Source organism: Lentinus tigrinus, assembly GCF_003813185.1.
Source record: "Lentinus tigrinus ALCF2SS1-7 unplaced genomic scaffold L226scaffold_10, whole genome shotgun sequence".
NCBI lineage: Eukaryota > Fungi > Basidiomycota > Agaricomycetes > Polyporales > Polyporaceae > Lentinus > Lentinus tigrinus.
This window is the reverse complement of record NW_027137919.1, coordinates 326,667-352,326: the sequence shown is the minus strand read 5'-3', so window position 1 is coordinate 352,326 and position 25,660 is coordinate 326,667. Positions and strand designations below refer to the sequence as shown.

At 57.5% G+C, this 25,660-nt stretch overlaps 9 protein-coding genes across 9 annotated transcripts; 6 read left to right on the top strand and 3 right to left on the bottom strand.

Annotated features, from left to right (window-relative positions):
• Positions 1-150: 150 nt before the first annotated feature.
• Positions 151-3,060, bottom strand: L226DRAFT_461818 (uncharacterized protein; the record flags this gene model as incomplete). Its single annotated transcript, XM_067675682.1, has 7 exons — positions 151-255; positions 338-586; positions 645-845; positions 899-1,016; positions 1,073-2,311; positions 2,365-2,573; positions 2,629-3,060. The coding sequence occupies 7 exons, from the start codon at positions 3,058-3,060 to the stop codon at positions 151-153; spliced, it is 2,553 nt and encodes an 850-aa protein (XP_067536048.1).
• A 248-nt stretch (positions 3,061-3,308) lies between these two features.
• Positions 3,309-5,803, top strand: L226DRAFT_534383 (kinase-like protein). Its single transcript, XM_067680659.1, has 9 exons — positions 3,309-3,420; positions 3,474-3,779; positions 3,841-4,027; positions 4,083-4,322; positions 4,374-4,458; positions 4,509-4,674; positions 4,728-5,200; positions 5,255-5,525; positions 5,580-5,803. The coding sequence occupies exons 2-9, from the start codon at positions 3,501-3,503 to the stop codon at positions 5,664-5,666; spliced, it is 1,788 nt and encodes a 595-aa protein (XP_067536047.1). The 5' UTR covers positions 3,309-3,420; positions 3,474-3,500; the 3' UTR covers positions 5,667-5,803.
• Positions 5,804-6,308: 505 nt separating this feature from the next.
• Positions 6,309-8,632, top strand: L226DRAFT_552615 (MFS general substrate transporter). Its single transcript, XM_067682875.1, has 12 exons — positions 6,309-6,751; positions 6,812-6,856; positions 6,912-6,971; positions 7,027-7,039; positions 7,104-7,280; positions 7,340-7,486; positions 7,542-7,685; positions 7,746-7,823; positions 7,879-7,922; positions 7,972-8,018; positions 8,076-8,321; positions 8,382-8,632. Exons 1-12 carry the CDS (start codon positions 6,320-6,322, stop codon positions 8,452-8,454), a joined length of 1,506 nt encoding a protein of 501 aa, XP_067536046.1. The 5' UTR covers positions 6,309-6,319; the 3' UTR covers positions 8,455-8,632.
• A 380-nt stretch (positions 8,633-9,012) lies between these two features.
• Positions 9,013-12,757, bottom strand: L226DRAFT_534380 (P-loop containing nucleoside triphosphate hydrolase protein). The gene is made up of 7 exons (XM_067680658.1): positions 12,412-12,757; positions 10,543-10,694; positions 10,387-10,489; positions 10,214-10,327; positions 9,976-10,152; positions 9,820-9,900; positions 9,013-9,733 (listed from the first exon to the last, which is right to left on the bottom strand). The coding sequence occupies exons 1-7, from the start codon at positions 12,578-12,580 to the stop codon at positions 9,258-9,260; spliced, it is 1,272 nt and encodes a 423-aa protein (XP_067536045.1). The 5' UTR covers positions 12,581-12,757; the 3' UTR covers positions 9,013-9,257.
• A 1,345-nt stretch (positions 12,758-14,102) lies between these two features.
• Positions 14,103-15,291, bottom strand: L226DRAFT_507313 (uncharacterized protein). Its single transcript, XM_067678125.1, has 2 exons — positions 14,518-15,291; positions 14,103-14,466 (listed from the first exon to the last, which is right to left on the bottom strand). Exon 1 carries the CDS (start codon positions 15,259-15,261, stop codon positions 14,524-14,526), a length of 738 nt encoding a protein of 245 aa, XP_067536044.1. The 5' UTR covers positions 15,262-15,291; the 3' UTR covers positions 14,103-14,466; positions 14,518-14,523.
• A 201-nt stretch (positions 15,292-15,492) lies between these two features.
• L226DRAFT_534378 (uncharacterized protein) lies at positions 15,493-16,205 on the top strand. Its single transcript, XM_067680657.1, has one exon. It carries the CDS (start codon positions 15,782-15,784, stop codon positions 15,989-15,991), a length of 210 nt encoding a protein of 69 aa, XP_067536043.1. The 5' UTR covers positions 15,493-15,781; the 3' UTR covers positions 15,992-16,205.
• A 93-nt stretch (positions 16,206-16,298) lies between these two features.
• Positions 16,299-17,322, top strand: L226DRAFT_45219 (uncharacterized protein). The gene is made up of 4 exons (XM_067675048.1): positions 16,299-16,344; positions 16,405-16,807; positions 16,924-17,142; positions 17,208-17,322. The coding sequence occupies exons 2-3, from the start codon at positions 16,502-16,504 to the stop codon at positions 17,071-17,073; spliced, it is 456 nt and encodes a 151-aa protein (XP_067536042.1). The 5' UTR covers positions 16,299-16,344; positions 16,405-16,501; the 3' UTR covers positions 17,074-17,142; positions 17,208-17,322.
• A 1,807-nt stretch (positions 17,323-19,129) lies between these two features.
• Positions 19,130-20,049, top strand: L226DRAFT_45179 (uncharacterized protein). The gene is made up of 2 exons (XM_067675032.1): positions 19,130-19,813; positions 19,917-20,049. The coding sequence occupies exon 1, from the start codon at positions 19,223-19,225 to the stop codon at positions 19,700-19,702; it is 480 nt and encodes a 159-aa protein (XP_067536041.1). The 5' UTR covers positions 19,130-19,222; the 3' UTR covers positions 19,703-19,813; positions 19,917-20,049.
• Positions 20,050-24,331: 4,282 nt separating this feature from the next.
• Positions 24,332-25,254, top strand: L226DRAFT_462162 (uncharacterized protein; the record flags this gene model as incomplete). Its single annotated transcript, XM_067675703.1, has 2 exons — positions 24,332-24,659; positions 24,713-25,254. The coding sequence occupies 2 exons, from the start codon at positions 24,332-24,334 to the stop codon at positions 25,252-25,254; spliced, it is 870 nt and encodes a 289-aa protein (XP_067536040.1).
• Positions 25,255-25,660: the final 406 nt, after the last annotated feature.

The window sequence follows — 25,660 nt, the reverse complement described above, 5'->3', positions numbered from 1 at the left end:
CCTGCCTCGGAGAACTATGATCCTGAGTCGGATCGGAGATCCTGGTCATGAAGAGCATCACTAGAGCACCCCGCTGTCATGCTGCGCTCCTATGTGCAAGTAGACGAGTAGTATTGAAAACAATAAATTCGACAGTAGATACGTGCATGATCACGCAACCTCGACTGTCCGGAGGAACTTCTCGTACATCGTCGAGTGGATGTTGCGCATGCGCGTCGCATCCCCAAAGAAGGGCGTCCGGATCTGTGCTTGCGCCTGTAACATAGCCATATTGTCAGCTTCGGATCAAGCAGACAACGGCCATGGAGAGGGGGGCCGGAAAGGCGAGGACACGTACGATGGCAAGGGGGCGAGCCCGGTCGAGGTGGTACACGAGCTTGTTCGTCATCTCCGCGACGGCAGCATTGTGCCGGACGTTCGCGCGGTCGGGGAGGACCTCAGGCAGGATGCTGATGAGCTTCGGCACGCTGCGGCTGAACTGATCGAGCTCAGCAGCTTCGTCCGCGGGCAGCGTGTCGTCGCCCTGTACCAGGAGCTCGCGCAGTTGTGGCAGTCGGGTGAGGGCGTGTGCGTAGTCCAAGAAGACCTGCGGCAGGCAAGGAATCAGTTGACAGCTCCACACGATGAAAAGCAGGGAGACTGACCCTCCCGCGCTCGTTCCAGCTGTTCACTGACCGGCCCTCGAATACTTCGAAGAGCTCCCTAAGTAGCAGCAGGTCCTGGCGGATGATCGCGTCGGGCGCGAGCTCAAGGACCGCGATATCGTGCGCAGGGTCGTAGAGACTTGCGGAGACGTACAAATCGTACGCATCGTAGAACTTCCCACTATCTAGGGCATAGACAGCCTACATGCAGCGGAGTGAGCGTATGCTGGTCGAGGGAAACCCAATGGACGCACCTTCGCCTCATTAATCCATGCCATTGGAAGCTTGAGACTGCCAACGAGTCCGCGAGTGACCCAATCGTCGAGCTTGGCAGCGCACCGAGTGAGGAGCTCTTTGACTGCCTTGGCTCGCCTGCGGTACACCGGTTGATAAGCATATATGTCGGCAAATGGCAGAAGAAGACATACCCTGCGGATCCTTCAAGATGCAGCAAGACAAACACTGCCTCCTGAATCATACCCATCTGCTCCAGCTGAGAGGCGTAGCTGTTGGCCAGCAGGTCCGCACTCGGACTGTGTCCTTCCACATCATCCTCATCGCTGTCCTCGTCGTTCCGGCGGATGGAAGTGTCCCGGTCGGCCAGGTCGCGTATGCGGAGACAGCGCGACAGGATGATGTAGAGGTGCCAAGGCAGGCGGTAGTCCGCGGGAGAAGGGCTGAACGAGAAGGAAGAAAGAATCATTGAGAGGTTGCAGGCTGGGTCCGCGAAGAGCTTGATGAGTGAGTAGAGCGCGTCTGGCGGTTGGGCGTTCGGCGGCTTGTTCCACTGCGACGCTGTTTGCTCTGGAGAAGGACGCTCGGCATACCAGGGCACCGGTGATGGTACGCTGGACAGACCCTCTTGCCACAAACCATCATATGCGCGGAAGACCTCCGCAATGGATGCGTCCATGGGCATCCCAAACCATAGCTGCAATCCGAAGGCACGTTTCCAGTCCAGCCCCTTGGCGAGGTCCACATCAGGACAGTGCTCTACACCGCTCCCACCAGAGCCCTGTAGCGTGTCCACCACCCCAGCCAAGAGGGCGTAGATCTTACGCGTGTTTTCCCCGATATGTGCGTCGATACGCTGCTCGCGCCAGATCGTAAGTTGATCTTGAAGGTCGGCGCGAAACTCCGCGTCACCTGGCACCTGGGCGATGAGCGATGCAAGCTTGACATTACGGCTATCGCAGGCGGCATCGCAGGCGCGCTCTACTTGGTAGCCGCTCAACAGTGTGAACACAGTGGAGTGCCACTTGGCGTCCAATTGTGCGCGCAGGTCGGCTTCCATAGCTGAGGAGACCGCGACTTTCAGCCATTTTGAGAGCTCGGCCTTGCGTCGGATGTCCGCGACGCGTTGCCGGACGTTGACGTCGGGGATACTGTCCAAGTGGAAGTCGATTGTATCGAACAGCGCATGCCCGAGGCGGAACAAGGTGGGCTCAAAGGACTGGTCTGTGGACGGGAATTGGGAAACGAAGGACGCGAAGTTGAGGTGTCGGGAGGGGTTCGCGAACGGGATACCGTCGGCGTCTTCTTCGATCACAGTGTTGCTGAGGTGGTGGTTGAGGAGTCGAGAGCTCTGCGCTGACGCGTCTGCGGCGGCACCAGCAATTAATGGGACAGTTGTTAGCTTGACCGTCGACGCGTTTGCGGAAGATTTCCTGTGATGAGTTATACCAAGATGTAACACGGCGCGTCAAGGACGATTACTCACGGCGAACTATGAGGTCCACAGAGCTCTCCAAGGTGAACGAGTCGTCCTCCCGGCCCCCAGCCTACGCGGAAGGATCGTCCCAAGGCCAGGCCAGCATCGACATATGCGTTTTCACGACCAACGAAGGCAGAGGCCGAACTTTCTACGCGGGCGTACTTGCGAGAAGGTCGATATGGTTCGGGGTCGATGTCGTGCGCGAAGGACGCGCGCTATGCATCCGCCACCTAAGCACCTCCGCGCATATACCCAGCAATGAACACGTACCTGACGCGAGTCTGCACGTAGCCCATCGCCTTCTGAATCCCTGCTATGCTTCCTACTCAAGGACGACGACGTGATTAGAAGCCTTCGACGTGACGGTGGCTCATTGAGGGCCTTGAGTGCTCTCTCTTCTTCCGGCATCCGAAACAGAGACGTCTGCATAACGTGCATCTTCTGGGGGTCTACGCCAATCTCTCGAGCCCATGGAATGATGGTGGGGTCGCCGCGTTGCGCTTGTGCGGGCTGCGCGACCCTTCGCCCTCGCTGACCACCCTCGTCCTCATCTTCATCCTCACCCTCCTCTTCTTCCTCACCCTCCTCTTCCTCGTCCTCTTCCTCATCATCATCAGTGTCTTCTTCCAATTCCGAATCTTCCTCATCACTGGTTGCATGGGCGCGTCGACGCGGTGCGACGCGTAGTTCATCCTCGTCCATTGAAGAATCTTCTGCTTGTGGCTCGGCGGTTTTCGCGGGTGGTACCTCCATGGAAACATCTTCATCGTCTTCCTCCTCGCTATCAGTAACATAGGCTCTAAAGCGCGCCATGGCTGGCAATCGGGCTGAACAGCAAGGAGCTCAGAACACAAGCGAGGACGTGGTGGCGGCGAGAGTTCAAGACGCAGAGCGCCCGTCGCACAATGCGCGCCGTCTTCAGGCCGTAGCCACCGGTCTCAGCGTTGTTGGCGACGTCCACGCACCGTCTCCCGCATTTGCAGCTATAGCTTTTTACTTCGCGTGCATCTATCTGTCTATCAACCATCCGTCCGCCAATTCCCTTGGACAAAGATGTGACAAGTGACATCGTTCTCTGGCAGCGCGCTGAGCGGCAGCACTGATATCCATCGCAGTTGTCGTCGACATCCGTGAAGTCGTTTATGGCAGCGACAACAAGCAGTCCTGCGTCTCGCATGCCGTCTACGCCGGCACATACACCAAGCGGAAGCAAACCGCCCGCATGGGCTCTGGTGGACTTTCGCGATGACGGTCCGGAAAGTGAGCATGATCGACAGGTCTCCCCATTGCAAGCCACCGCTCCAACCGCGGCCGCCACCGATGTACCTGTCTCGCTCGCGTCGTCCTCCCAACCGCCAAAGATGTCGTCGCCACAAGACTTTACATTCCTGAAGGAGTTGGGGTGCGGGTCGTGGTCGACGGTACGCTCTTCATTCTTGACCATGCATGCGAGGGATGGGCTGGACATGGACTTGGCGGTAGGTCATGGAAGCCGTTCATACGGGGACGGACAAGCGGTATGCCGTGAAGATACTCAGCAAGGCGCAGTTGATCAAGCAGAAGAAGGTCAAGTACGCCACCGTGGAGAAGGACGCGCTCGCAAAGCTCTCTGGTACACATCCGGGAATCGTGAAGATGTATGCCGCATTCCAGGACGAGACATCATTATGTGAGTATACCCTTTGAACTTCACTTATCAATTACTGATTTTGTCCACGCGGAAGACTTCGTGCTTGACCTTGCGCCACACGGTGACCTTGCTGACCTAGTCAAGAAGTATGGCTCCTTGTCGCTCCAGTGTGCACGGTGGTATGCGGCCCAAATCGTCGACACCATACTATGGATCCACAGCAAGGGAATCGTGCATCGCGACATGAAGCCCGAGAATGTACTTCTAGACTCTGACATGAGGATCAAACTCACGGATTTCGGCTCAGCATACCTCTCCCCGGATGGCGACCTATGTATGTACCCTTCTTCCTGACACCGGAGTATAATCATGGAGAGTCCTGTAGCACCTCGCGCAAGTACATTCGTAGGAAGTGCTGCATACGTCTCTCCCGAACTCCTCAATCGGTCCTCCAAGACTACAAGTAATAGGCACGTGTATATATGCGTGTATATACAGCGTATCTGACAATGCGCATCAGCTCTGACATCTGGGCAATCGGCTGCACGGTCTTCTTCATGATCGCTGGCAGTCCACCTTTCGCGGCCATCAACGACTACCAGAGCTTCCGCAAGATCGAGGCTCTTGACTACAGCTTCCCCGAAGGCTTCTACGACAGTGCGAAGGACCTTGTACAGCGGCTTGTGGTGCGTCCTCTGAACAGTATTGGAACAATCACAATCCTCACATCGCGTGCCAGGTCCTAGATCCGTCCGACCGTCTTGGCGTCGAGCCGAAATCGTCGCCGTCGCAACTCCGCGAGCACACTTTCTTCGCTGCCCTAACGGACGACCCTGCAGACACGCCGATACAGTGGGACACCCTCTGGAAAGATCCCCCAGTGTCGCCAGAAACGGGCATCGTCCAGCCCAGCGCCGCCATAGCGGACGACGACGACGAAGAGCTGTGGGGCAACGTCGTTAACGAGTTCAGTCTCGTCAACTTGCGATCGCCACCTTTTGGTGGGCCACTGGATTCGCTGGATCCACTGGACTCAGGGAACTCGAATTCTCCCGCTGCGCCTGCGCCTGTGGATGTTCCACCCGTAGTACCTTGCGAGGTTGTCGAGACGGTGGCGCTGGACGAGCCTGAGCCATATCAGCGTAGGGCCGCGCCTCCGGACAATGCAAGTGACGGTGGTCTCGTTGATCCGGTACTAGCGGCGAAGGACTGGTGCGTAACTACTAGGACATTGTCGCACGATGTGACGGCTCATCCGCTATCTAGGTCTAACGTGCTGTCACCTGGGGAGACCATCGAGTCTATCGCTGCGGTTACGGCTCTCGTCCGTAAGGGCCTGCTCAAACAGCCGCGTTTGTGTGCGCTCCTTCTCACTTCGAGCCCACGCATATTGTGTGTCCTATTGGATGAAAAGGGCAAAGAGAAACCTCCAAAGCACTCCGACGTCAAGCAGATAATGGACCTCCGTACACTTGGAAAGAAGCAGGGTGGCGTCGTGGCGTCGAGAACCCAGCAACGGAGGTTGATGATACAGACGGTATGTCGGCATCTGGTCTTTGGAGGCTGCAATGCTGACTCGGATATTGTCCAGGGAGAGAAAGAACACGTATATGAGTTTGCGGATCAGAAAGCGCCCGCTTTGTGGACCCGAAAGATATCCGCTCTTGTCGCTCTTTGACGGAAGTACGTGTAACGGTGGAGTATCTTGGAATTCTATTTCTCGTATTGCTTCGTGTGGGACTGTTGTTTGGGGTGGACCACTTCCACTCACTCGCGCACAAACCCAAGGCTCCCCAAATGGGCCAATAAAGCAGGACCTGATGGCTATCTCGAAAGGCACGTCAACGGCCGTTCCAGACATCAAGTTTCAGTGAGCAGAGTCTCAGTATACGTTGCTTTTGCGATGATATGCACTTACGTACATACTCCGGTCCGACTTCCGCAGAACGGCTCTCGCCTAGACAAGAATTGCGAACCCATGACAAGCAGGCGTGCAAGCTTAACGAGGCCCGGAGTTGCGCGGTTGGTTGCGCGCACCGTGACTCAGCGAGTTGAGTTGATCAGCAGGGATGGCACTTACCGATGATGATGTTCGCAGCTAACCCGGAGGCGGACCTGGAATGCTGACTTTTGACAGACATACAACCCACGAGTGCGGTTTGCGAGGACATCAGTGATGTTCCGCTATCTCATGGCCTATAGGAATGTATTCCGCTACCCGCTCGGACGTAAGGTGCTGACTGAGCCGGACGCACGGGCCATGGGCTGGGAATATATCACTCTACCAAGGGATGCTCAAGTTTCGAGTGCACACTCCGCGTCCTATCCGCTATGGCAACCACGGCATCCTCATCGTCTACGATGGCAATGTTGAACGACCGCAAGCGGAAGTTACCCAACACTTCGCTTGGGACTCTTCCAGCATCGGAACGCGAAGAGATTCCACTCCCAACCATGAAAAATCCAGGCGAAAACACCGGAAACACTACTGCCGCGCAGAAGCTAGACAGCGAGTCGCACGTCGATGTGGCCTATGTCGCAGTGGACGGAGGCGATTCTACTCATTCGCCATCGGCACCGTCCGCAGTTGTCTCGGTGGACGTTTTGGCCTCCGAGCTGCCTCCTATCTCTGCTAAAGAGAGAGCGGTCCAGAAACGCAAGGGCATGATGCATTTCCTCGCAATATGCTGGATGGTGTTCGTCATGGGGTGGTGCGACGGAACCACTGGACCGATGCTCCCTCGGCTGCAAGCTCACTACCACGTATGTCGTTATTCGCGCGCTTGTCATGTATTGGGACGCTCATGTATTGCACCTCGATAGATTGGTTTCACTATCGTGTCGTTGATTTTTGTGATGAGTGCTTGCGTACAATGGGGTTCTTTTGGCACAGCGGTTGCACATATTGACCTGTGGCTTGTAGGGATTCTTCTTGGGCGCGATGACCAATGTATACTTGACCGACAAGTTCGGCTTCGGGAAGGTATCCTACCATCCAAGTTGCACATCACCTTTCCAGGTACTGATCTTATCTGCAGGTGTTGGTTCTAGGTACAAGCTTTGAATTTGAGCAATGTGTGCATATGTATTGATGCATTGAATGTCCACACAACAGGGGCACTCTGCCAGACCGTCGCATTCATCATTATCAGCCCAGCGGGACCGTTCCCCATCATGTGCTGCGCCTTCGTATTAAGTGGCTTCGGATTGTCTCTCCAGCACGCACATGCGAATGGGTTCGTAGCGGCGCTGAACTCACCTACGAAAATGGGCTTCATGCACGGATCGTACGGTACGGCACAAGCAATATTTCTCCAGGTACATTACGATACTCACCACACTAATCTGCAGGATTCGGTGCTCTCGTGGCTCCCCTGGTGTCTACTCAATTTGCAAAGAGCGATGCGCACTGGTCTTACCACTATATCGTCTCGATCGCCCTCTACCTCTCAGTCGTCACATCCTCGTCGCTGGTATTCCGTGGCAGGCGGCAGGAAGGTCAGTAGCATTTTTGTCCAGGTGGCGGATGGCTTGACCATCGTGGTGCGAGCAGTGATCCTTGAGGAATCTGGAGAGAGAGGTACCGACAACGAAGCCGCAAACACGAACAAGTACAAGCAGATCCTGGGTCTGAAAGAGGTGCATATCATTGCGACATTCGCGTTGATCTATGTCGGGTTGGAGGTCACCATGGGCGGTAGGTCGTGCATTCATGGAACGCCGGTGGATGTGACTGAAACAAGGGACACCCTATCAGGTTGGAGCGTCACGTACATTCTAGAGGAGCGGCATGGCAGCTCGAACTCTGGTTACATCGCATCTGGGTTCTTCGGGGGTGAGTAGTAGCACCCAACTCCGATATTGACGCCCCAGACTCATGGTCGACTCAGGACTGATGCTTGGACGAGTGTCGCTCATGTGGTTGAACAAGTTGGTGCGTCCGTCTCACTGATCTCATCTGGCGCTTCCTGATGGCCACGTAGCTTGGTAACCGCCTTGCGCTCTTCCTCTACGCCCTAACCGCAATTGGGTAAGTTGGTCTATTGTGACTGCGGCGTTGTACGCGAGCTCACAACTCTGCCGATAGCTTGGAAATCACTGTTTGGCTCGTCCCATCCTTGATCGAGAACGCGATCGCCGTGTCGTTCGTCGGACTCGTACTCGGGCCAATGTACCCTATTCTCATGCTCCACTCGACGACGATCCTGCCCCGTTGGCTCCTCACCGGATGTATGGGCTACATTGCGAGCGTCGGTCAGGCCGGTTCCGCCATGCTGCCGTTCCTGACTGGCCTGCTGGCCTCGAAGTTCGGGATTGCGTCCCTGCAACCTTTGTGAGTACCTCCGCGGTCGGCGTCGAGTTACGGGACTGATACTTTGACACGTACTCTCAGTATCGTCTCCATGATCTCAACCCTTATCGTCATATGGGCTGTGATCCCCCGGGCTCGCTATGTGCCCGCATAGAAAGATCGATTCTTGCATCGCAAAGCGAAGTGACTAGGATATACACGGGATACGGAACTGTAAAGATCTTCATCGCATCGGCCTGCTTACTTCGTGTTTTCATTACTATGTCTTACGTGAGAAATGCTTCGTGTACTACGGTTCGAGGGAATAGAAGGGCTCCGTGTGTGTACTACGCTATGATCGTTGCCGTTATCTACGGAAGATGCGGCTAAATTTGATTTAAAGAGTTCTGCTCACCTGTTGAGTTTCAACACACTCACGGGCGCAGCAGCTGGGAAGCCTGCGGCTGAAGCCCATCTACGACCCAAGTTGTCAGTTGTCCGATCTCGATCTCATCAAAATAACCACCGGTAGGTTGCGGCGCCACAGTCACGCCCATTCGACTGCAAATTTGACTTTCCTCTGTCCTCGGGATCAGTTTAGATTGGGGTGTTAAGCTTTCTGGCATCTCAGCGCATGGTCTTGTTCAAGTGAGGTAACCGCCGTCGGAAGGTCAATGGCAACTCCCTCGTGCGGTTGCCATGTCGTTCATCATACTTTATCACCCTGAGCACATCATACCACATAGCCTCCAGGGACTAGTAGGGAATATTCATCGCCTCCGACCTGGATCCAGCCTTCGTTCCGCTTCGTTCGAGCCTCCGCCGTGATTCCGGTAACAGTAATTCTAGGCCAGGCGTGCACTCCTTCCCCGTCTCCTACGAGGATGCGTCTGCGAATAGGATGAGAAAACTTCAGATAAGGCATAAGTATCACTACACGAGGCTAGCTCGAGAGGCCTGCCCGCATGTGCAGAGTGACTACCACCCTCTACGGGCGGCTAACCTCGCCTTTGTCCGTGCCTGCTGTTTCACCCGCTGCTTCTCCTTCACCCGCTTCTTCTCCTGTGTCGCGCTAATCGCACCACCATCGCGCTCCTCCTCCTGAGCAGTCGCCTCGAAAGCATCTATACAGCCCTCTATCTTCGCCTGGATTGCGGCCTCGTCGTAGCGCGCGGCTTCCGACGTCGCGACGTCCCATTCCAAGTCGAAGCCCCATCCGCGTCGGCAGCTCTCGAGTCCTGAGCTTGCCAGCGAGGCAGGGAGTGCGGGGGCCGACGCTGAGGCCAAGCCGCCTTCTTCCCGCCACCATTTGATGAACCATACCGCGGCCCGCGAAGTGTCCGGGATGCCGCCGCGTTTCAGCATGCACAGCCGCTTCGCGAGGAGGGTAAGGAACTCCTGCACGTCAAGCAGCGGCTGGGATCCCGGCGGAAGGAGCTGCAGATAAGCCGGGGCTGCGCGATGGGGCGGATAGAAGATAGCGTGAGAGTGGCGAGGGTCAATTTCCGTCTAGCGGGGGCAGGGGCCGGGGCAGGCTCACCGGCAGGGTCCAGGACATTCAGTCGATACAGCAAATACGACGCGAGCGCCTCCGTGTCGTAGAGACCCTCTTTGATTCCGGCTGTTCCCGTTCGCCGCAAGTTCAATGAGCGTACGTGAGCGATCGGTGTTCGCGAAGCAGGGGCGGTCAACTGACCTATAAGCGCAAGCTTCACGCCTCGCTCAGCCCCTCTCATGCCATTACCAAGGAAAGGAAGCATGACCCCTGGCGAGTCATACGCATAGACCAGAGGGTCGACGGAGAGCTTCAGGCGCGTCGAGAGCACACGCGTCATGCCAGGCTGCGCAGAGGTCCGGAGCGCTTTCGGCGTTGCTAGCATGGGGCAGAATGTCGGCGTGAGGTAAGTACGTGGTTCTCGAACAGATGAACTTACGTCCGGCTATTCCAATGTTCCTGAGCGCGTTTAGCAGGGTCGATTTACCGACATTGGGCATCCCGACGACCAGCACGTTAAGCTCCATCCGGTGCGGGTGCTGCTTCGCTATATCTGCGACAGATCACGGATGAACGATGCCGCGGATACTCCGGGCAAGGCAGAAGACATACTGACTAGAAGCTGGCTCAAAGCCTTGATGTCCCGCGTGTGGTTCCATGACGCGAAGAACGTCCTTTGGTCGGGATACTTTGCCGCCATCGCTCGCTGAAACGGCTATGCAAAATTTTTCGGCAATGACATGCGAGCGTAGACTGCTGAAAAAATACCTTGACGCCCCACTCAGGGACCAGATCGCGTTTGCTGAAAACCACGACACGCTCACAGACGGGCATATTGCTCGGGCCAGCAATCGACCCATCAGCCGATGGACTGGGAGGCGCAACTCTGCCTCGCTCGCGACGCCATTTCTGCAGTACACCTGTGAAGAAAGATCACGTCAGAATTTCGTCTTAACTGGCGGAAGTGAGGCCAAGATGAACGCGGGCGAAGAGCCGATAAGCTGCGGTTGTATTCTAGCGGACTGCGGTGATAGGGGCCCTCACGCCAGTGAGCTGCAGTATCTTAAGGATGAGAATCACCCGATACGGTCACGTATCACAGTACACAGCTGTGGTATCAAGTACTGCTGCGAGTGAGAGCCACTGCGGCAGAAAGACTCCCTGTCTTCCATTTACATTTACATTCAATTCCTGGCATGCACATCTACTGGCATGGGAGCTGAGAGTGAGCAATTGTGACTGCGCAGCAGGTCGGCTGCGGTGGCAGCCGTGAACAGTTCATAGTCTGTTGACACGTGTACCACGACAATGCACCAGGTCGAACAGACCCGACGAATCTATCCCGCGGCCGAGTCGCCACCCATAGATGACGCCACCAGTGGCGAAGTCCCTGATGACTGACAGGCGGGGATGGAAAGTATGTCCTATGACAGCGGAGAACGACCACCTGCAGCGTCATTTAATGGCAAAATAATCTCCAAACTCCGGGTGTCTTCTGCGCGAAGTCCACCTAGCTCTGGGATATTGCGGCAGGCTGGACGCCACTTTCTAAGCCTCGAGGCGTGATGACTATGCCTGATCTAGACTCCCAAATGGCTTGAGCACATATTTGTCACTGTAAGCATCAACGTGACGTGTGTATTTGGACGGCTCCGAGAATATCATGCGTCATCGCATTCGGGCGGTGGGTATCCAACGTGTAGGATTGTTTTGGGTGGCCTTTCCGAACCTCACGGCGCGCGCACGGTGATATCCGCGACCCCTTGACATACAAGCAGCTTCCCGCCTCTCATCGCCCGACCACGGACCCCTCTCCGCTTCGAGTCTGGACTGCTACCGAGAGGAGCAGACCCGTTAACTGTCGGCTCCGACCGATCGGAACGCAGCGCAATCAACGGATGCTCGCAGGCCAGCCCAGAATGACTCCTCTAGTGCAAGTAGGACCACTCTATGCGTGGACGCGACCGCACATCACTATCCAGGTGGACGAAGTGGAGGCGGCCGATGAGTAACAGGACGTGGCCCGACAGGGCCAATTTTAGGCATATGGAGATCTTACGGTGGCATCTCTGCCTTGCCATGTCAAGATAGCCAAGAGCCTCCGGACAGACTGTTGGCGCTGTGTCGCCTGTCTTGGTGTGGTAGCAACCGTCACAGCGTCTCGACAGTCTGCCGCAGCAAGCCCCGTTGACATTCAAGGCCGAGGGAGGCCCCTGTATCAGATACAACGATGCAGTACCAGAGGGAGTCTTACTTGGTGCTGCAGCATTGGATCCATCCGAATCGCATCCTGTCGACGCTGCGATCGCCACGATGCCTTGTGCCGCCTAGCCTGCTAGTCGGAATCGTCGTAGGCTGTGAATCAGGAGTCGGTCTAGAAGGGATGTCAAGTGAGACACAGACGCATAGGATGCCCGCGCGCAGCACAGCTGTTCCAACTATCATGTGCTACACACCACAGCCCATACGACTACGCCCCACCGTCCATGGGAACATGTAGCTCCGCCGCTCGGAGTCTGAAACACTGCATCCTGGCAGGTCGTTCCTTGCGCCGCGGCCCCTGGAGGCGTGGGCGGCACCGCCTGGAAGTCGCGTCGAAGTCTCGGGAGAAGGTGAGAACTTGAAGGCACAACGCACCTTCGAAGTTCCGATTGATGCTCGTCAGCGGGAGCCGGGCGTCGCGCAATTCGAGAACGACGTCCGTCTTGTTGAGCAGCGTCGGAAGCATGCGCTGGAACTGCAGCATGTGTCCCGGGAACCATGATGGTGGTACGGGCAACGCGGGGAATGGAATGTGCGTCAGCATCGCGTGCGAGTCTTGCACACGCCGGGTGTCGGGCTACAGCAAGCAGCAGTCGGAGCTTCGCCAGGCCGTCGGGAGCGGGGATGTGCACTTCCTCGTCGCTACCCTGTCGTGGTCGCTGTTGGGTCGAGTGAACGAGGATGCCGCTGTACGTGTGCCAGCTGGTGGCGGTGAAGGAGAAACCTGTGGCGGGGCGCCCAAGGCGGCACTTCGCTTTGCCCATACGCGGTAATGGCGCCCACCGCGTCACAGTTACTGTTTAGGATGTCACGTAAGAACGCGGAGTAGGATCAGACCGCGACCACCACTAAAGAGCGGGATCACCTCGCGGTCGCACAAAATATGATCCTTGAAGTCAATCTATGAAGTGTGTGTCTGTATGCCAAATTTCATGCCAGTTTGCTTATGTTCTTGTGAGGTCGCGGCTGGGTAAACCGCGGCTCTCGGTTTGTAGGCTTCATCTTCATATTGCGGGGCATGAGGCATGTACGGCAACACGGTAGAAGAAAGGAAGATGTGATGTTAGAAAACTAGAACCCATGCCACTTGCGGAGCATCTGAGGTTCATACATGAGGCTTTTCGGCGACCAAGTAGCGCCATTGTACTCTTGCGCAACTCGGGACGATCGACAGATACCGAGTCATGGCCGTAGAATCATTCTAAAGGGGTCGGTAGAGAGTCATACTGGACACGGCATATCTGGCTCAGGATCCGGTCGGAAGAATGAATGACAAAGGCCGAACTTAAATGAACGGCGCGGCGACGCGCGGCTGTCCATGTACGTGTCGAAGAACAAAATGCATGGGTATCTTCACGTTGAATTATGGGCTTTTCATATATATCACTTCCCTCTGGTAGTAGCGGTCTTCCATACTATGTGTGTCGAATGTTCTCGCGCATGCAGGTGGCACGAGAAGAAGAAAAAAGCATGCTGGGAAATCTTCATGGCAACGTTCGGTGATAAGTAGCAGTTTGCCAGCTGCTTCACGTCCGCGTGAGAGCCTGCGCCTGACAGTTGCTTGCCGCGTCGGTGTGGGAGGCCTGGAAGCACAGTCCAGAGGCAGGAGGAGGCGACACAAGTGGGTGCGCCCCATAGGCGCGCCCAGGGCGCCAAATACTGCGCGCGGAGCTCTAAGCTGAGATTGGCTCGCGAGTCGCGCTCCCAGCGAATCTCGGCTCCCCACAGCGTCGACTGCGGCGCGCCCGTGCCTCACCCGCGCTCGCATCGCGAATGGAACGCTGCACAAACAGAACTGAGCGACGTGTGAGCGTACCGGTGACCAAGTTGTATCTCGCGCGTACAGAGTCTGCTATTGTACGCCCGTGCGGCGCAAGTGCGGCGGGGGCGCGAGATGATCGTGCAGGCACGATCGGTTCGATCCTTTGTTCGATCGGGGTGGTACCGACCAGGTTCTTGCGGGCGGGGCTGGTGGCTACAAGTCGAACCACCTACGTATGTGCGGCACCAAGCCTCGGAGGCTATTGCCACGTCGAATGATATGCATAGCGGGTTACTCGTCTCACGGGCTGTTGACCAAGAAATTACCATGTTGAAGTTGACATAACGCGACGACATACGTATACAAGAGATTTCATGAGCCTACGGATGATGCCCTACTACTAGCTGGCGAGACCCTAGCGACATGTGAGAAGGAGCGGTCATGATCAAGAATGTAACCCAGAAGACAGTGGCTTGCCACAACGTATGTACCGCCAATGAGGGAATAAAACGAGCCGTGGAATATAGGACAGCTTGGTATGTGTAGGTGGTTGGGAGAAGGAAGGAACACAACGGTAACTAGGAGGCATTGGGGAGCGCAAGCGGGGTACGAGACAACGCACAGAGATTTAGGACAAGCGAGAGACAGCACTGATTGACAACGGACACCTGTGGTGGGTATGAGCAGGATCCAACCGCTAACGGTGGCGGGGCACGCACCAAGATTTAGACCCAGCCCTCCCTGCCGGCGGCGACGGCGTCGAAATTCTTTCCGCTACGCGTCTTCCTCTCCGGGAGGACTTGGATGCGGTCGAGGTTGATGAGCTTCTCCGAAGGCGGGGGCGAACCCTCAACCCAGCCCTTCCAACCCTTGCGCGCTGCAGGACGCTTCTTCCTCTGCTTCTTCTGCGGCGGCTCCTGCATCTCGACGCTCTGACCACGGTCGGTCAGGTCGTCGCCATCGTCGGGGGTGTACGGACGCTTAGAGGAGGTGGCGGAAGTACGCGACGAAATGGACGGGCCCGGGGTGGTGGGCGGCGACGGCATAGGCGGCGGGGAGAACGACGCGGAGCGCTGAAGACTTGGGATGACGATCTGAGGCCGGGCTTGCCAAAAGGAAGATGCCTGCGCGCGAGGGACGGGCAACGACGCGTGCTTGGGCGCGACGGGGGCGGGCATCGCGTTGGACGACGACGCGACGGGTGGGACGGGCTTCTCCGCAGCCTTCGCGGCGGTCTTGGCGCGTTTTTTGTCCTGCTTCTCCTTCTCCCTCTCCTGCTCACGCTCGCGCCGCTCCTTCTTCTCGCGCTTCCTCTCCCTCCGGGCCATGATCTCCTCCTCGGATTGCTTGGGCATGGGGACACCGTTGAGTAGACTCGTAAGAACGTCGCGGGAAGGACGCTCGTCGAAAACACCAGCGAGAACAGAGGTAGCAGTCCGGCGCCGTTTGGAGGGATAGGACATGGGAGTGGGGATGGTGGTGGTTGGGGGGAAAGAAGGACGGCGGACGGAGCGTGGAGAGATATAAGCTGTTGTATTCTGTTGCGGCAATATGCGACGCCAATTCGAGTATATAGCTGACATAAGCATGGAAGGTTCTATCTGCAGCTTCCGCCTGAGATGGCCAATCTGATCCCAATCTGAAAGCGGCTTTTGTTCTCGTGCATTCCAAGCCCGCCTCAGCCTCGCCGCTCTTGCTCCAGAACCACCACCATCTCCTCCCGCCCGCTGATCGCCTGTGCAGTCGTTGTCTTTGTCGTCGTTGCGCATACTGCACGGGCGAGGACGTCTGCACCCGCTGCAGCGCAGAACACACCCCTGTCTGTCTGATCTACCACACCCTCGGAAAGTTGGGGGTGCGTGGCTCGTCTTCTGCCTTCCGTGGCGTGGCTGGTCCAGCTGGGCATGGTCCGGCGCCAGCCCAACGCCTCCCGCAAATAGGTCCAAAATTAAGCTGAGCGTGTGCTGCTCGTGCCGGCATCAGATGCCGCGCGCGTTTCACCGCCCCCTTCTCGTCGCCGCGTACCCACAGCATGCCTTATGTGGTTCCGAAGCCCACCGACTAGCCACCGTCCCCTTCCCGTCCCCCACTTCCTCCCCAGGCGGCCTCGCCCGGACACTTGCATCTCAATTGCAATTTTGCCCCGGGTGTTCGCGCCCCTCTGCCCTTCTTTTGTTGTTGATCGTCCCATGATATATCAGGTTTGGACGGAGCTCGGTTCGGGCAACGCTCCCACGTTCCTTCGCCCCTTTTATGCTTTGGTTTGTCCCCGGTACAATGCACCCTTTCAGCCTCTTCAAGCTCAGCGAATGCGTGATTGAGCGCTCTCCCGCCTGCGGTCCTCGCTTACCACAAAGACCCCGCGCCTCGTGTTACGCCGTCACAGACACAACACGTACAAGGAAGGACCGATCGCATCCGGCGATGTGTCGATAACGCAAGCATCCTAGGATGTTATCACATCCTAGCCCCGTTCCTCAACGCAGACCGCACTGGACGGCTCAATGGGCCTCCGTCATCATCAGTCCATCATCTGTCTTCCATAAGTGTGGGATACTCAGGGTCCTGCCAGCACATGACTTATCGCAGCAAATCCACATTTGCAGCACACCATATTCTCTTTTTCCTCCTCCAGACGCCGTTCCGACCGCCTTCATTGGCTGCACCCGAATCACCGCGAAGGCTGGCCCTCGTGCTAGTCGCATGCTTCCTACGGCCCCTCTCCCACCAGCGGGAGCACGTTCTTCGTCTGGGGCAGCCCCCGGTAGGTTGTCACAGATTGCCTCCGTCGACGATGGCGGAATCGAAGTCGGTCGTTGCCGGAGGCCGGGATGGAGGGCCGACTCGCACGACACAGCTCCGGATCTGCTCCCATGTCCGCTCAACAACCCCAACCCCGCCCTCCAGCCCTCGGTCGTGCGCGATATCCCACAAATCGATCTAGGCCCTTCTTCTCGTGCTGCGCTTAGCAACATGAGGACCAGTACGTCTCAAGAACGATCTGCGAAGGTGTGTTTCCCACCCACCCCGCGCGTGGATGGTGGCTCTACCGCGCGTCGGAGTCACGGCTGATCCAGCAGCTGGCTTACCGAACGACTCCGCCCGCCGCCCATGGTTCGTGCTAGCCGCCTTTGGGAGGATCTTGCCTATGCAGTCGCCGTGACGTGTTGTTGGAGTCAGCATTGCTCCTTCCACTCAGCCCCCGAGTTCGGCGACGTCGCTTATCGGATTCATTCTCAGCTGATGAGCGTGCGGACGTCGCGCATGCCGGTTAAGCGATCTTACCTACCGTTCGCAGCACCCACAACTGCACAGGTTCGTTGAGTGGTCTGGACGACGGTTTAGTGAGTGTCCGCTCCCTTGTGTTGAGGACTCAGCTAACAAACGTGTTGCCACTACGCGTGCCCAGCACGACAACGTTATGGAGGCGCGGGTTCCCACGTCCCACCGGCAAAGCATTTGCGGCGTCGGCCTTCCGCTCTCTGGAATGTAGAATCCCTGCAGTCCGGTTACGAATGTCTCATTCCGACGTCCTATTTGACGGCTCGCTTCTAGCGTATTCTTACCGCATGCATCGCGGGGCCGACCGCCTTCCCCGCCTTGGAAGCGCTTCGGCGCCTATCCGACCGCATTGTTCTCCACCGCCGTCGTGAGGTCGTACCCCTTTGTATCCATGGCCTTTGTGTTGTGTTGTTGACGGAATAATGACAGACCGAGCTGCAAGGCGGACAATGCATGTTTGGGCTGCTAGCGTGCTTTACGCTGTCAAGGTCTCCATGGCCCGGCTATACGCGCCACCCGGATGTTGTAGCCGCTCACCATTATCCCAACCAGGGCGCCCAAGTCCGGGAATAGGTTGCAAAACCTGCGACTATGCCTTGCACCGATCTTGCGTATGACAAGGTTTTCACGACATGTCTGGGTCGTCACACCCTCCTCGTCGCTGTGGCGTGTAGGGCCTTGCCACGACAGTCGGCGACTATCATTCTGCGGCGACATATAATTTCCGAGGGCTGGTCTCGCTGTGAGCCACTTTTCCTGCGCTCCTTTCCGCCCGCGGACGAACGACCCCATGACGGCTGTTTGCCAGCAGGTATGCACGCTCCGTCTCACTAGCGTCCGCGCCGTTGAAGCTGGTCAAACATCGATTATTCCAGCGCGGTACGCCATCAATTCAGTGCGTCACTCGTTCTACCCGAATCTCGATAAATAACCGTCGTTCTTAGACCTTGCATTCTTTGTCCGCGCGCGCGTGCTCGATGCCAGCGTAGCACGGACATGAAGGCGTTGGCGGTCGGGCGACAGCACGCCACCCCGACTTTGTCTCGCGCCACTTCATCTCGGGACCGACGAATTTTTTGGGTCGGCATATGAGAGCGTTCACCGCCGCTCTTCAAGTAAGTTCGGCCTCGTTCATGTAGCATGGATATTCAGACCCTGAGCCGTACTGGATGCCCTGATCAGCGACGCCACAACGTCGTTGACTTGTACGCTAACCGTCTAAGCATGCCCAGCCAGTATCTCCACGCCAAGGACAGGATTCCAGAACCTGCCACCGAGCGTCACGGTTCCCGAGCGGCAGGGCTGGGCTCTTCTCCCGTCCGACGATCACTCGGCCTGCTGCCAGTCTGCCTCCCGGGTGACGTTTCTGCCGCTGCATTGGCTCGGTACCGCGTGACATGCGCATCCGAGGGTCTCGCCGGGCTACGGTTTGGCAACTGAGCTCGGCGCTGCGGGTGGTTGCACTGTGTCTTTTGTGTCATGTCAGTGTCGGGTAGCGGGTGGATGATTACAGCCGTCTGTTGCTGTCGTCCCGCTGCCTTGATGGATATTATATTGCAGATATATTGGCCTGGTGCGAGGCACTGAGGTGCAGACGCTATTGACCCGTCTCTTCCGGCATGCCTGCACCTGTCGCCCCCATGACATGGCCCGCCTGCTGGTGGCGATAGATCAACTTGAACAGCGTTCCGACACATTTGACACTTCGAGACCCATCACTGCATTTGTTTCACTATCACCGAATTATACAGGTTTCCATTCATACCGTAGGCACCGCGGTAGGGTCTCTTCTTCTGCCACCTGTTGATACTGTCTGATATACCGCTCAGCAGCCACCAAGCAGCTCCAGACGCCAATTGTGTCAACATCCGTGCGTGAGTAAAAACACGGCAAAAAATTACTGCAGCGAACTCCGTTCAGGCCGGGGAGTTGTGCCGTCCACGATGAACGTATGATCGCGTTAACCATCAATATCCACGACGCGTCCTATCAACCCGGGCCGATTAGTGTCGAACAGCCGCCAGGTCAGCCTTGCTTCCTCCCGTGTCAGCGTACTTGAGGTCTGGGACGTCTTTAAGTTCCGCGCCCATCGAGAGCTGTCGACGGACTCGATCGAGCCCCCATGCCGACAAAACGTGCGTCATGAACCATATGTCGTGGGGTGCGAGCCCCTGGAGTTTCTCATATGCGACTCCGCTAGTCCTCTTCAAGCCTAGCGGTTCGGCCTGTCCGCCATCACATCAAGGAAACAGCACTGACGAACAGGCGGCGCCACGCCCGGGCAAATCACTCTGCAGCGAGCGGTGTGCAGCTGCGCTCGCTCATGCCAGCGGCTGCATCCTATTACGGTCGTCAAGCAGCGATGGTGGCGTCTATTGCGCCGTTCCCTCTGGTTCCCGGACGGCGGCGCCGGGCAACTCAATAGAGCCCGGTGGCTATCGTGACGGTTGTTATCAACGCTCGCGCCAGCTCGCACCATGGACAGGCCCCGCACGTCCCGCGCAGTCTATCCGCCGAACAGCGCAGGAAGTATCCGGACGGCTGGACTCTCGAAGTGGCTACGAACTCTCACGCAGACCGACCGCTGGCGACGGACGACGTCAGGACTGCTCCTCCCCTTAGACCCAACTGCCAAAGCGTGCTCCATCGACACAAGACCGATGGGGAAGTCGCGGATCTGCGGGGTACCCCGGAAGGCACTGGCAGGGCAGCGGCATGCCGCGCATGATTCAGGTAGGTATGGAATCGGCGGACGTGCCTTCTCCGCCAAATAGAATCCCCGCTTCCCATTCACCTGCCACACAAGGGACGCCCGCTGATCCCGGGTGTTCCCCAGATGCTACGGACCTCGAACGCGAGAAGACGGAGTGAGACTGGGGAAGTGGTCACGGAGAGGGCCTAGCGGCGTTACCCTGCCTGGCTGGGCGTGCGGCATGGCGTCCCAAGAATACCCGCATGGCCGCCTGACCAGCGGCGGGAGCTCCAGGCCCCTCGGCGGAAGGCTTCTTCGCGCGACAGCTGTCAGAGTGTGTTTCTGAATGGGCAACTTGGGCTGCGAGTCCGACTGCTGGTACTATCAGAAGGTCCCTCCGCGTAGGTTCAAACCCCGTTCGCCCGCGTTTGCCCCGCAAGACGGTCAGCGCGACTTCCTCGTTTGAGTAAGCTCCATTTGAGCGATAGCATGGTGTGGGATCCCCCGCGGAGAGGCAGTCGCTAGAACCAGATGTGTCGGATATCTAAATTACAGGGAAGCTTCGAGGCGCCACTGGGAAGTTCGCCTAGAAGGTGATACTCCGTACGAACACAAGCTTGTGTAATAGTATCTTGGTGCCACATGTGTCTCTGGGTGTAGACATGTGTTTCCACTACATGGTCGAGGACGGCCACTGCAGCGGCAAAAAACAGAGCTAGACAAAAGCTATACCCATTTCCCATTAGCCGACTCGAACGCGCGAAAGACCCGGGCAGACGCTCGCATGACGTTTCTTCTACTGACGGCCACCGTTGCACTTCAAAGCACTCGAGCTCGAGCTTCGAAAGTCATGCACGGACCAGCATGATGCGCCGCCGCAGTGTGTCCATCTCCATGTTGCATCCATTCGCTGGGCCATGGACTGTGGTGACCCTTCTAGACTGCCAAGGAATTGCACTCAGTGGAGCGCAAATCCGGAGACCAGTTACACCAAAACAGGACGGCCGCAATCATGATGGAGCACCCCAATTTATTCAAAGGTACGTGTAACGTGCGCAGTCTCATTGCTGGGGAGCTTCGTCTTACTGGTGTATGGGTCCCTGTGGCGGAGCAAGTCGGCTTGTGGATGGGCAGGCACGCTAACTACGGACATACACCTACACTTGCAGCTGGACGCTAGAAGGCGAGCGGGCGGATGGGACAGATAGGCAGGGAAGCACTAGTGGACGCGACTCGGGCAGCGAAGATGACACCATACCTTCCAACCGTTATCACTCGCCCAAAAGAGGGCGGCCTGTACCAGACATGGCCTCGCACACACAACCCGCGCGACCGTACGCAGGGACCGCGTGGAGGATCATGTGCTCGATGCTCGACGTTGTGTCGCACCATGATCCACCTCACAGCAGAACGTGCTGACCCACTATTGTCCTCCGGAGCACCGCTCGAAACGGTAGCACGGTCGCCAGATGGGACGTTCAGGGTAACACCGTGACCTGACATGGCCGCGCGAGAGGCGACGCAGCAGCGCGTGACCGGTGATCCTCAAATCAAATAACTTCGGTGTGCGTGCAATCGGCGTCGCTTTCTTTTGCTGCAAAGCTGTTATAGCCTAGCAGTCAGCGGATGACTCGCTACCACCGTCCAACAAGCCCTTCTTCCTTGTTCCCCAAAGTTCATCTCCTCTGACAATAAACAAGGACAGGACGATACGGCCCACCAGCGAGTGCGGAGTGACCCTCTCGAGGTTCTCGCTCGGGTCATGCTCAACACTCCCGTCACTAGTTCGACCGCGCGGTCGGCGTCCCCCGAGGCAGTGTCTGCCGGAGAACGCAGTCTGAACGTGAGTTCTATCCTGATACGATGGATGCCTCTTCGAGATTTCCGGCCGTAGGATGCTCCGCCAAACGCAGGGTCCTTTGATTCTGGGGCCGATTCAGGAGACGCCGCACGTCCTTATGTGCGTCCGTCCGGTACCGTAAAAACTACTAACTGGTCAACCATCCCTCAGCAATTTATGCAGAGGCATCCGCGAAGGTGGCAGCGATGGTGGGTTCTGGTATAGGGAGCCCAGCGAGTTATGACTTGGCATCCCATCCTGTCGACCGCCCGACAAGACTTTTATGATCCTTTCACTAGGATGTGGCATAGTACTTGCTGGATCCTGTCTAGAGGGAGCTGTTCTTTGGGAGCACCGATACGATGATTCGTTCGCTCATGGCTCGAGCACAGCTACTCAACACCCTTACCCAGGGACATAGAGTACTTTGCAGCGTACAATCGTTGTGCTGATGAGGGAAAAAGTTTCCCTGTTCCCGTTCGCATATTTTCAGAGGATGGCGAACCCGTGCTCCGGGAGCTGACGCGAGCTTTGCTCAATGATTGGGTGTGCGAGTCCCTCGGTGGTATCAGATTGTGTTGAACGCAGACACGCCGTCGAGCAATCTAGGACGCCTGTGTCGGGAAAGCAAGCCTCCGGTGCTTCTCAGGCTGAGGTTAGCACGTCGACGTCGCACGGGACGGGCATCTGGTGTGTCTCCAGCCAGTATGTGACCACGCAATCATGCAATACGAACGAAGTCCCGGAAAGGTGGATAATATTGTCGTGTCAGTCGTGGCTCTTCTGTACAATAACTTCCTGAATTTAATGCAATCTATCATGCTATTGCTCTTTCGAAACGACCGCCGGGCGTCACCAAAAAGTGTATTCCCACGATTTATGCTGCTTTGGCCGCTCCACCAACTGGGCTAAAAGGGACTACAAACGGGTGAGGTACAATGCTACATGTGGCACATGACCCTACGCGCCAGTCTGCGGAACGGAAAGCCGCCGATAACTGGCGAGGACTTTTGGCCTGTGGACGAACGGGCTTGGTCCCCTGTAGTCATTTTCTCGCTGGGCACCCATGCACCCCTACTACCCCCAGGACCCTCCTCGGGATGCTGGCGACATCTTCAATGGTGCTTCCTCTGGCTCGCAACCCCAGCAGCAGATGAGCTTCCAGCAGCAACTCGGCAGCCTTCAGCAGGTCAATATGGAGATGCTCGAGAACCTCCTCATGCAGGACAACTCGGCGCAGGGAGGTCAGCAACAACAGCAGCACGCGCATGCGGCGGCGACTCCCCAGGCCATGCTGGAGCACCAGTTGAAGATCAATCAGCTTCAGCAGCTGCAACAGTTGCAGCAGCAGATCTTCCAGCAACAGGTGCGTTCCTTTCTGTTGTTCTCGTTCATCAGTTCTGGGCTGCTTCGAAGGAAGCGAGAGGATGGAAGGCGCGGGATAGAGATGCGATGGGTTTCGTGCAATTGAGGCTAAGGTTGATTTCACTGTTGGCTTTGTCGCGATGGCGGACCATGGGCGGGGCCCGAAGCTGGCACGCACAGTATAGAGTCCAGATAAGCCTGACAGGGTGGGGGCTCATACTGGTGTGCCAATTGAAGGGACGCAAGATGAACCTGCATGACTGCACACGCGTGTTGGATGCCCTCCCGCGCACCCCTCGTCGTACTGCATGTGATAGTTTAGGGGATGCACTGCATGCAAGTTTTCCTCTCGCGCACATCGAAAACTCGCATGTGGCTGGAACGTCTTGCCAGCGCGCTCCTTTCCTTACCACGCGCGGGTTGGGGGCTCTAGAGCGCGGCCTGAGGTGGAGGATTAGTTTTAGCGGGGCCGGGTGGAGTGGATGAGGGTTCCGCTCACGCTTGCCCTCAACGAAATGGGACCCATCCATCATACCCTTCACTCAGGTCTTATTGTATGCGTGCGAGGACATGTGTCTAACATGTATACCTAGCTCGAACTGCTTGGCGGAGGCGTATCGCTCTTCCCTACCCTACCTCCAGTTATGGACCGGTCCCGGGACACTCCGCAGTTCGGCTTGCCTACTCCAGGTGCGTTGATATCCTCTCACGCACTAGCACTGAACCTCACAACTTCCAAGCATCGTCGACCGAGCTCCGGGCGCAGCAAAACACGGACTTCGTCTCGCCTATGCTTCTCCACTCTGGCGGCACGCCACATATGGGTAACATGGTGCAGAACTCAGCTATGTTGCCCAGCTATATACCTCAGATACCCCAGCATATGCTGCCCTCGGCGCCGCACTCGGCCCCTGCGAACATCGTCTTCCAGAGCCCCGGTTATCCGCTCCCTTCGCCTGGCGAACTGGACCTGAGCGAGCTTCCGCCCTTGTCGAGCCCCATGCTCGACTCTTACCACAACTCGGCTAATTCAATATCCTCGGCTGGCACCTCGACGGTCACCGGTCGTGTACGTAGCGGGACCACCGGCTCGAAGAGGCCTAACGCGTCGTCCAGCGGCGACGAGTCCAGCGTGACAAGCAAGCCCGCGCGGAAGCGGCCCTCGCCTGCCGATAGGAACGTGGCAAGCGGATCTTCTAGCGGCAGGCGGGCGAGCATGCGCGCCACCCGTTCGGCGACGTCCACGCCCTTGTTCCCGCCTACTGCGCCTGCTTCTATCCGCCCGAGTCCGCAACGCGGCGCGCAGGTGCCCAATGAAGTGCCCGGAGACACGCCGTCGCCTCTTGACATACCTATGCCGCCGCCTGCCCATCCGCCGTCGGACGTCCCTTTGTCGGCTGTCTCGAGGCCATCTACCTCGCCGACTCCTCCTCTGCCGACTTCCCCGACTTCTCCGACCGTCCCTTCGCAAGCAAGCCAGATCCAGCCGGTCACCCCTGCTACAATCCTTAAACTCGGCAGGCTAGCGGTCGGAGGCAGTCTGCTGTCGCAGCCGCAAGATGGCACCGCTGCACCGAAGCAGAAGGAAGGGAAGCCGGGTACGCGGTCGAGCACCGGCGCGTCGTCCAAGGCGAAAGCAGCGGACAAAAACGCCGGTGGCCAGCCGCGACCCATCCGTCCCGGTACGTCCATTCTCGTCGAGGCTTGCTCATAACGATCCGCTAATATTCCCTAGCCGGTAATGCAGTGATGGCCCCAATGACTGCATCGCCAAGCACGCCGTTCATGCCCCCGCAAGTACGCAAGTCCTCGCACAAAGCCGCGGAGCAGAAGAGGCGCGACTCGCTCAAGACGTCCTTTGACGACCTGCGCATTCTCCTCCCGCCCATCCCGCTCCCGTCCGAGGATGGGTATCCGGACGAGCCGATCCTGCCTGGTGCCATGCCCCCGCGCGGCCCGCCGAAGGGCAACGCGGAAGGCCCGAACCGCGGCGTGAGCAAGCTGCAGCTGCTCCGCTGTGGGAACGAGTTTATCAAGGTGCTCAAGGCCCGCGTGGACCGCCGCGATGAGGAGATTGGGCGGCTGCGCGACGAGGTGCGGAGGCTTCGCGAACTGGTGGGTGAGGAGGCCGCTGTGCCACCCGAGGGCCAGGACATGATTGACCTCGAGCGGGATATGGACGCGTGCGAGCTCACAACGGGGGCCTTTGCGCGGGCGATCGCTGGCCGTGCAGATTCGATCGTGGACGGGGACATGGATGATGACGGAGATCCCTGACGGGCGTGGTGACCCGTGACGAGACTGGGTCCATGTCTTTCGGGGTGTATATGCGTGTTTTCTCTTGGGTTCGATGGCTTGGGGGGCGGGTGCTAGATGTACGTAGAATTGTTATAAGTTGTATGTATCGCCGTGAATTGTAGCGAATTTACTCGCCGTACCCGTGGTACCGCACCCTGTTTCTGGGTCCGTCTGTGGGCGGTTGTCCTCCCCATCCCTCTGCTTGCTCTGCCGCTCCTCCAGGAGACCAACGAACGACCTCAAACAACTCCCTGTGATATTCCGCATCGTACCGTACGCATGTTCAGACTTGCCTGAAGCAAACTGAGGCGATGCGGCATTTCAGCAAGTCGACGATCACGATCCCATCGGAGATCCCCATATGGCATCGTGCCTTGCCACGTGG

Excerpts from the sequence above, each read along its gene's own strand:
- L226DRAFT_534383 (XM_067680659.1), top strand. The coding sequence starts at position 3,501 with ATGGCAGCGACAACAAGCAGTCCTGCGTCTCGCATGCCGTCTACGCCG. Across the intron at positions 3,780-3,840 it reads GGTGCGGGTCGTGGTCGACG|GTCATGGAAGCCGTTCATAC; the intron begins GTACGCTCTTCA and ends ACTTGGCGGTAG. Across the intron at positions 4,323-4,373 it reads CTCCCCGGATGGCGACCTAT|CACCTCGCGCAAGTACATTC; the intron begins GTATGTACCCTT and ends AGAGTCCTGTAG.
- L226DRAFT_552615 (XM_067682875.1), top strand. The coding sequence starts at position 6,320 with ATGGCAACCACGGCATCCTCATCGTCTACGATGGCAATGTTGAACGAC. Across the intron at positions 7,487-7,541 it reads CCGTGGCAGGCGGCAGGAAG|TGATCCTTGAGGAATCTGGA; the intron begins GTCAGTAGCATT and ends TGGTGCGAGCAG. Across the intron at positions 8,322-8,381 it reads ATTGCGTCCCTGCAACCTTT|TATCGTCTCCATGATCTCAA; the intron begins GTGAGTACCTCC and ends ACGTACTCTCAG.
- L226DRAFT_534380 (XM_067680658.1), bottom strand. The coding sequence starts at position 12,580 with ATGCTGACGCACATTCCATTCCCCGCGTTGCCCGTACCACCATCATGG. Across the intron at positions 10,695-12,411 it reads CATCAATCGGAACTTCGAAG|GTGTACTGCAGAAATGGCGT; the intron begins GTGCGTTGTGCC and ends CTTTCTTCACAG. Across the intron at positions 10,153-10,213 it reads GAACATTGGAATAGCCGGAC|CAACGCCGAAAGCGCTCCGG; the intron begins GTAAGTTCATCT and ends GCCCCATGCTAG.
- L226DRAFT_507313 (XM_067678125.1), bottom strand. The coding sequence starts at position 15,261 with ATGTCCTATCCCTCCAAACGGCGCCGGACTGCTACCTCTGTTCTCGCT.
- L226DRAFT_534378 (XM_067680657.1), top strand. The coding sequence starts at position 15,782 with ATGCCGCGCGCGTTTCACCGCCCCCTTCTCGTCGCCGCGTACCCACAG.
- L226DRAFT_45219 (XM_067675048.1), top strand. The coding sequence starts at position 16,502 with ATGCTTCCTACGGCCCCTCTCCCACCAGCGGGAGCACGTTCTTCGTCT. Across the intron at positions 16,808-16,923 it reads CTCAAGAACGATCTGCGAAG|CCGCCTTTGGGAGGATCTTG; the intron begins GTGTGTTTCCCA and ends GGTTCGTGCTAG.
- L226DRAFT_45179 (XM_067675032.1), top strand. The coding sequence starts at position 19,223 with ATGAACCATATGTCGTGGGGTGCGAGCCCCTGGAGTTTCTCATATGCG.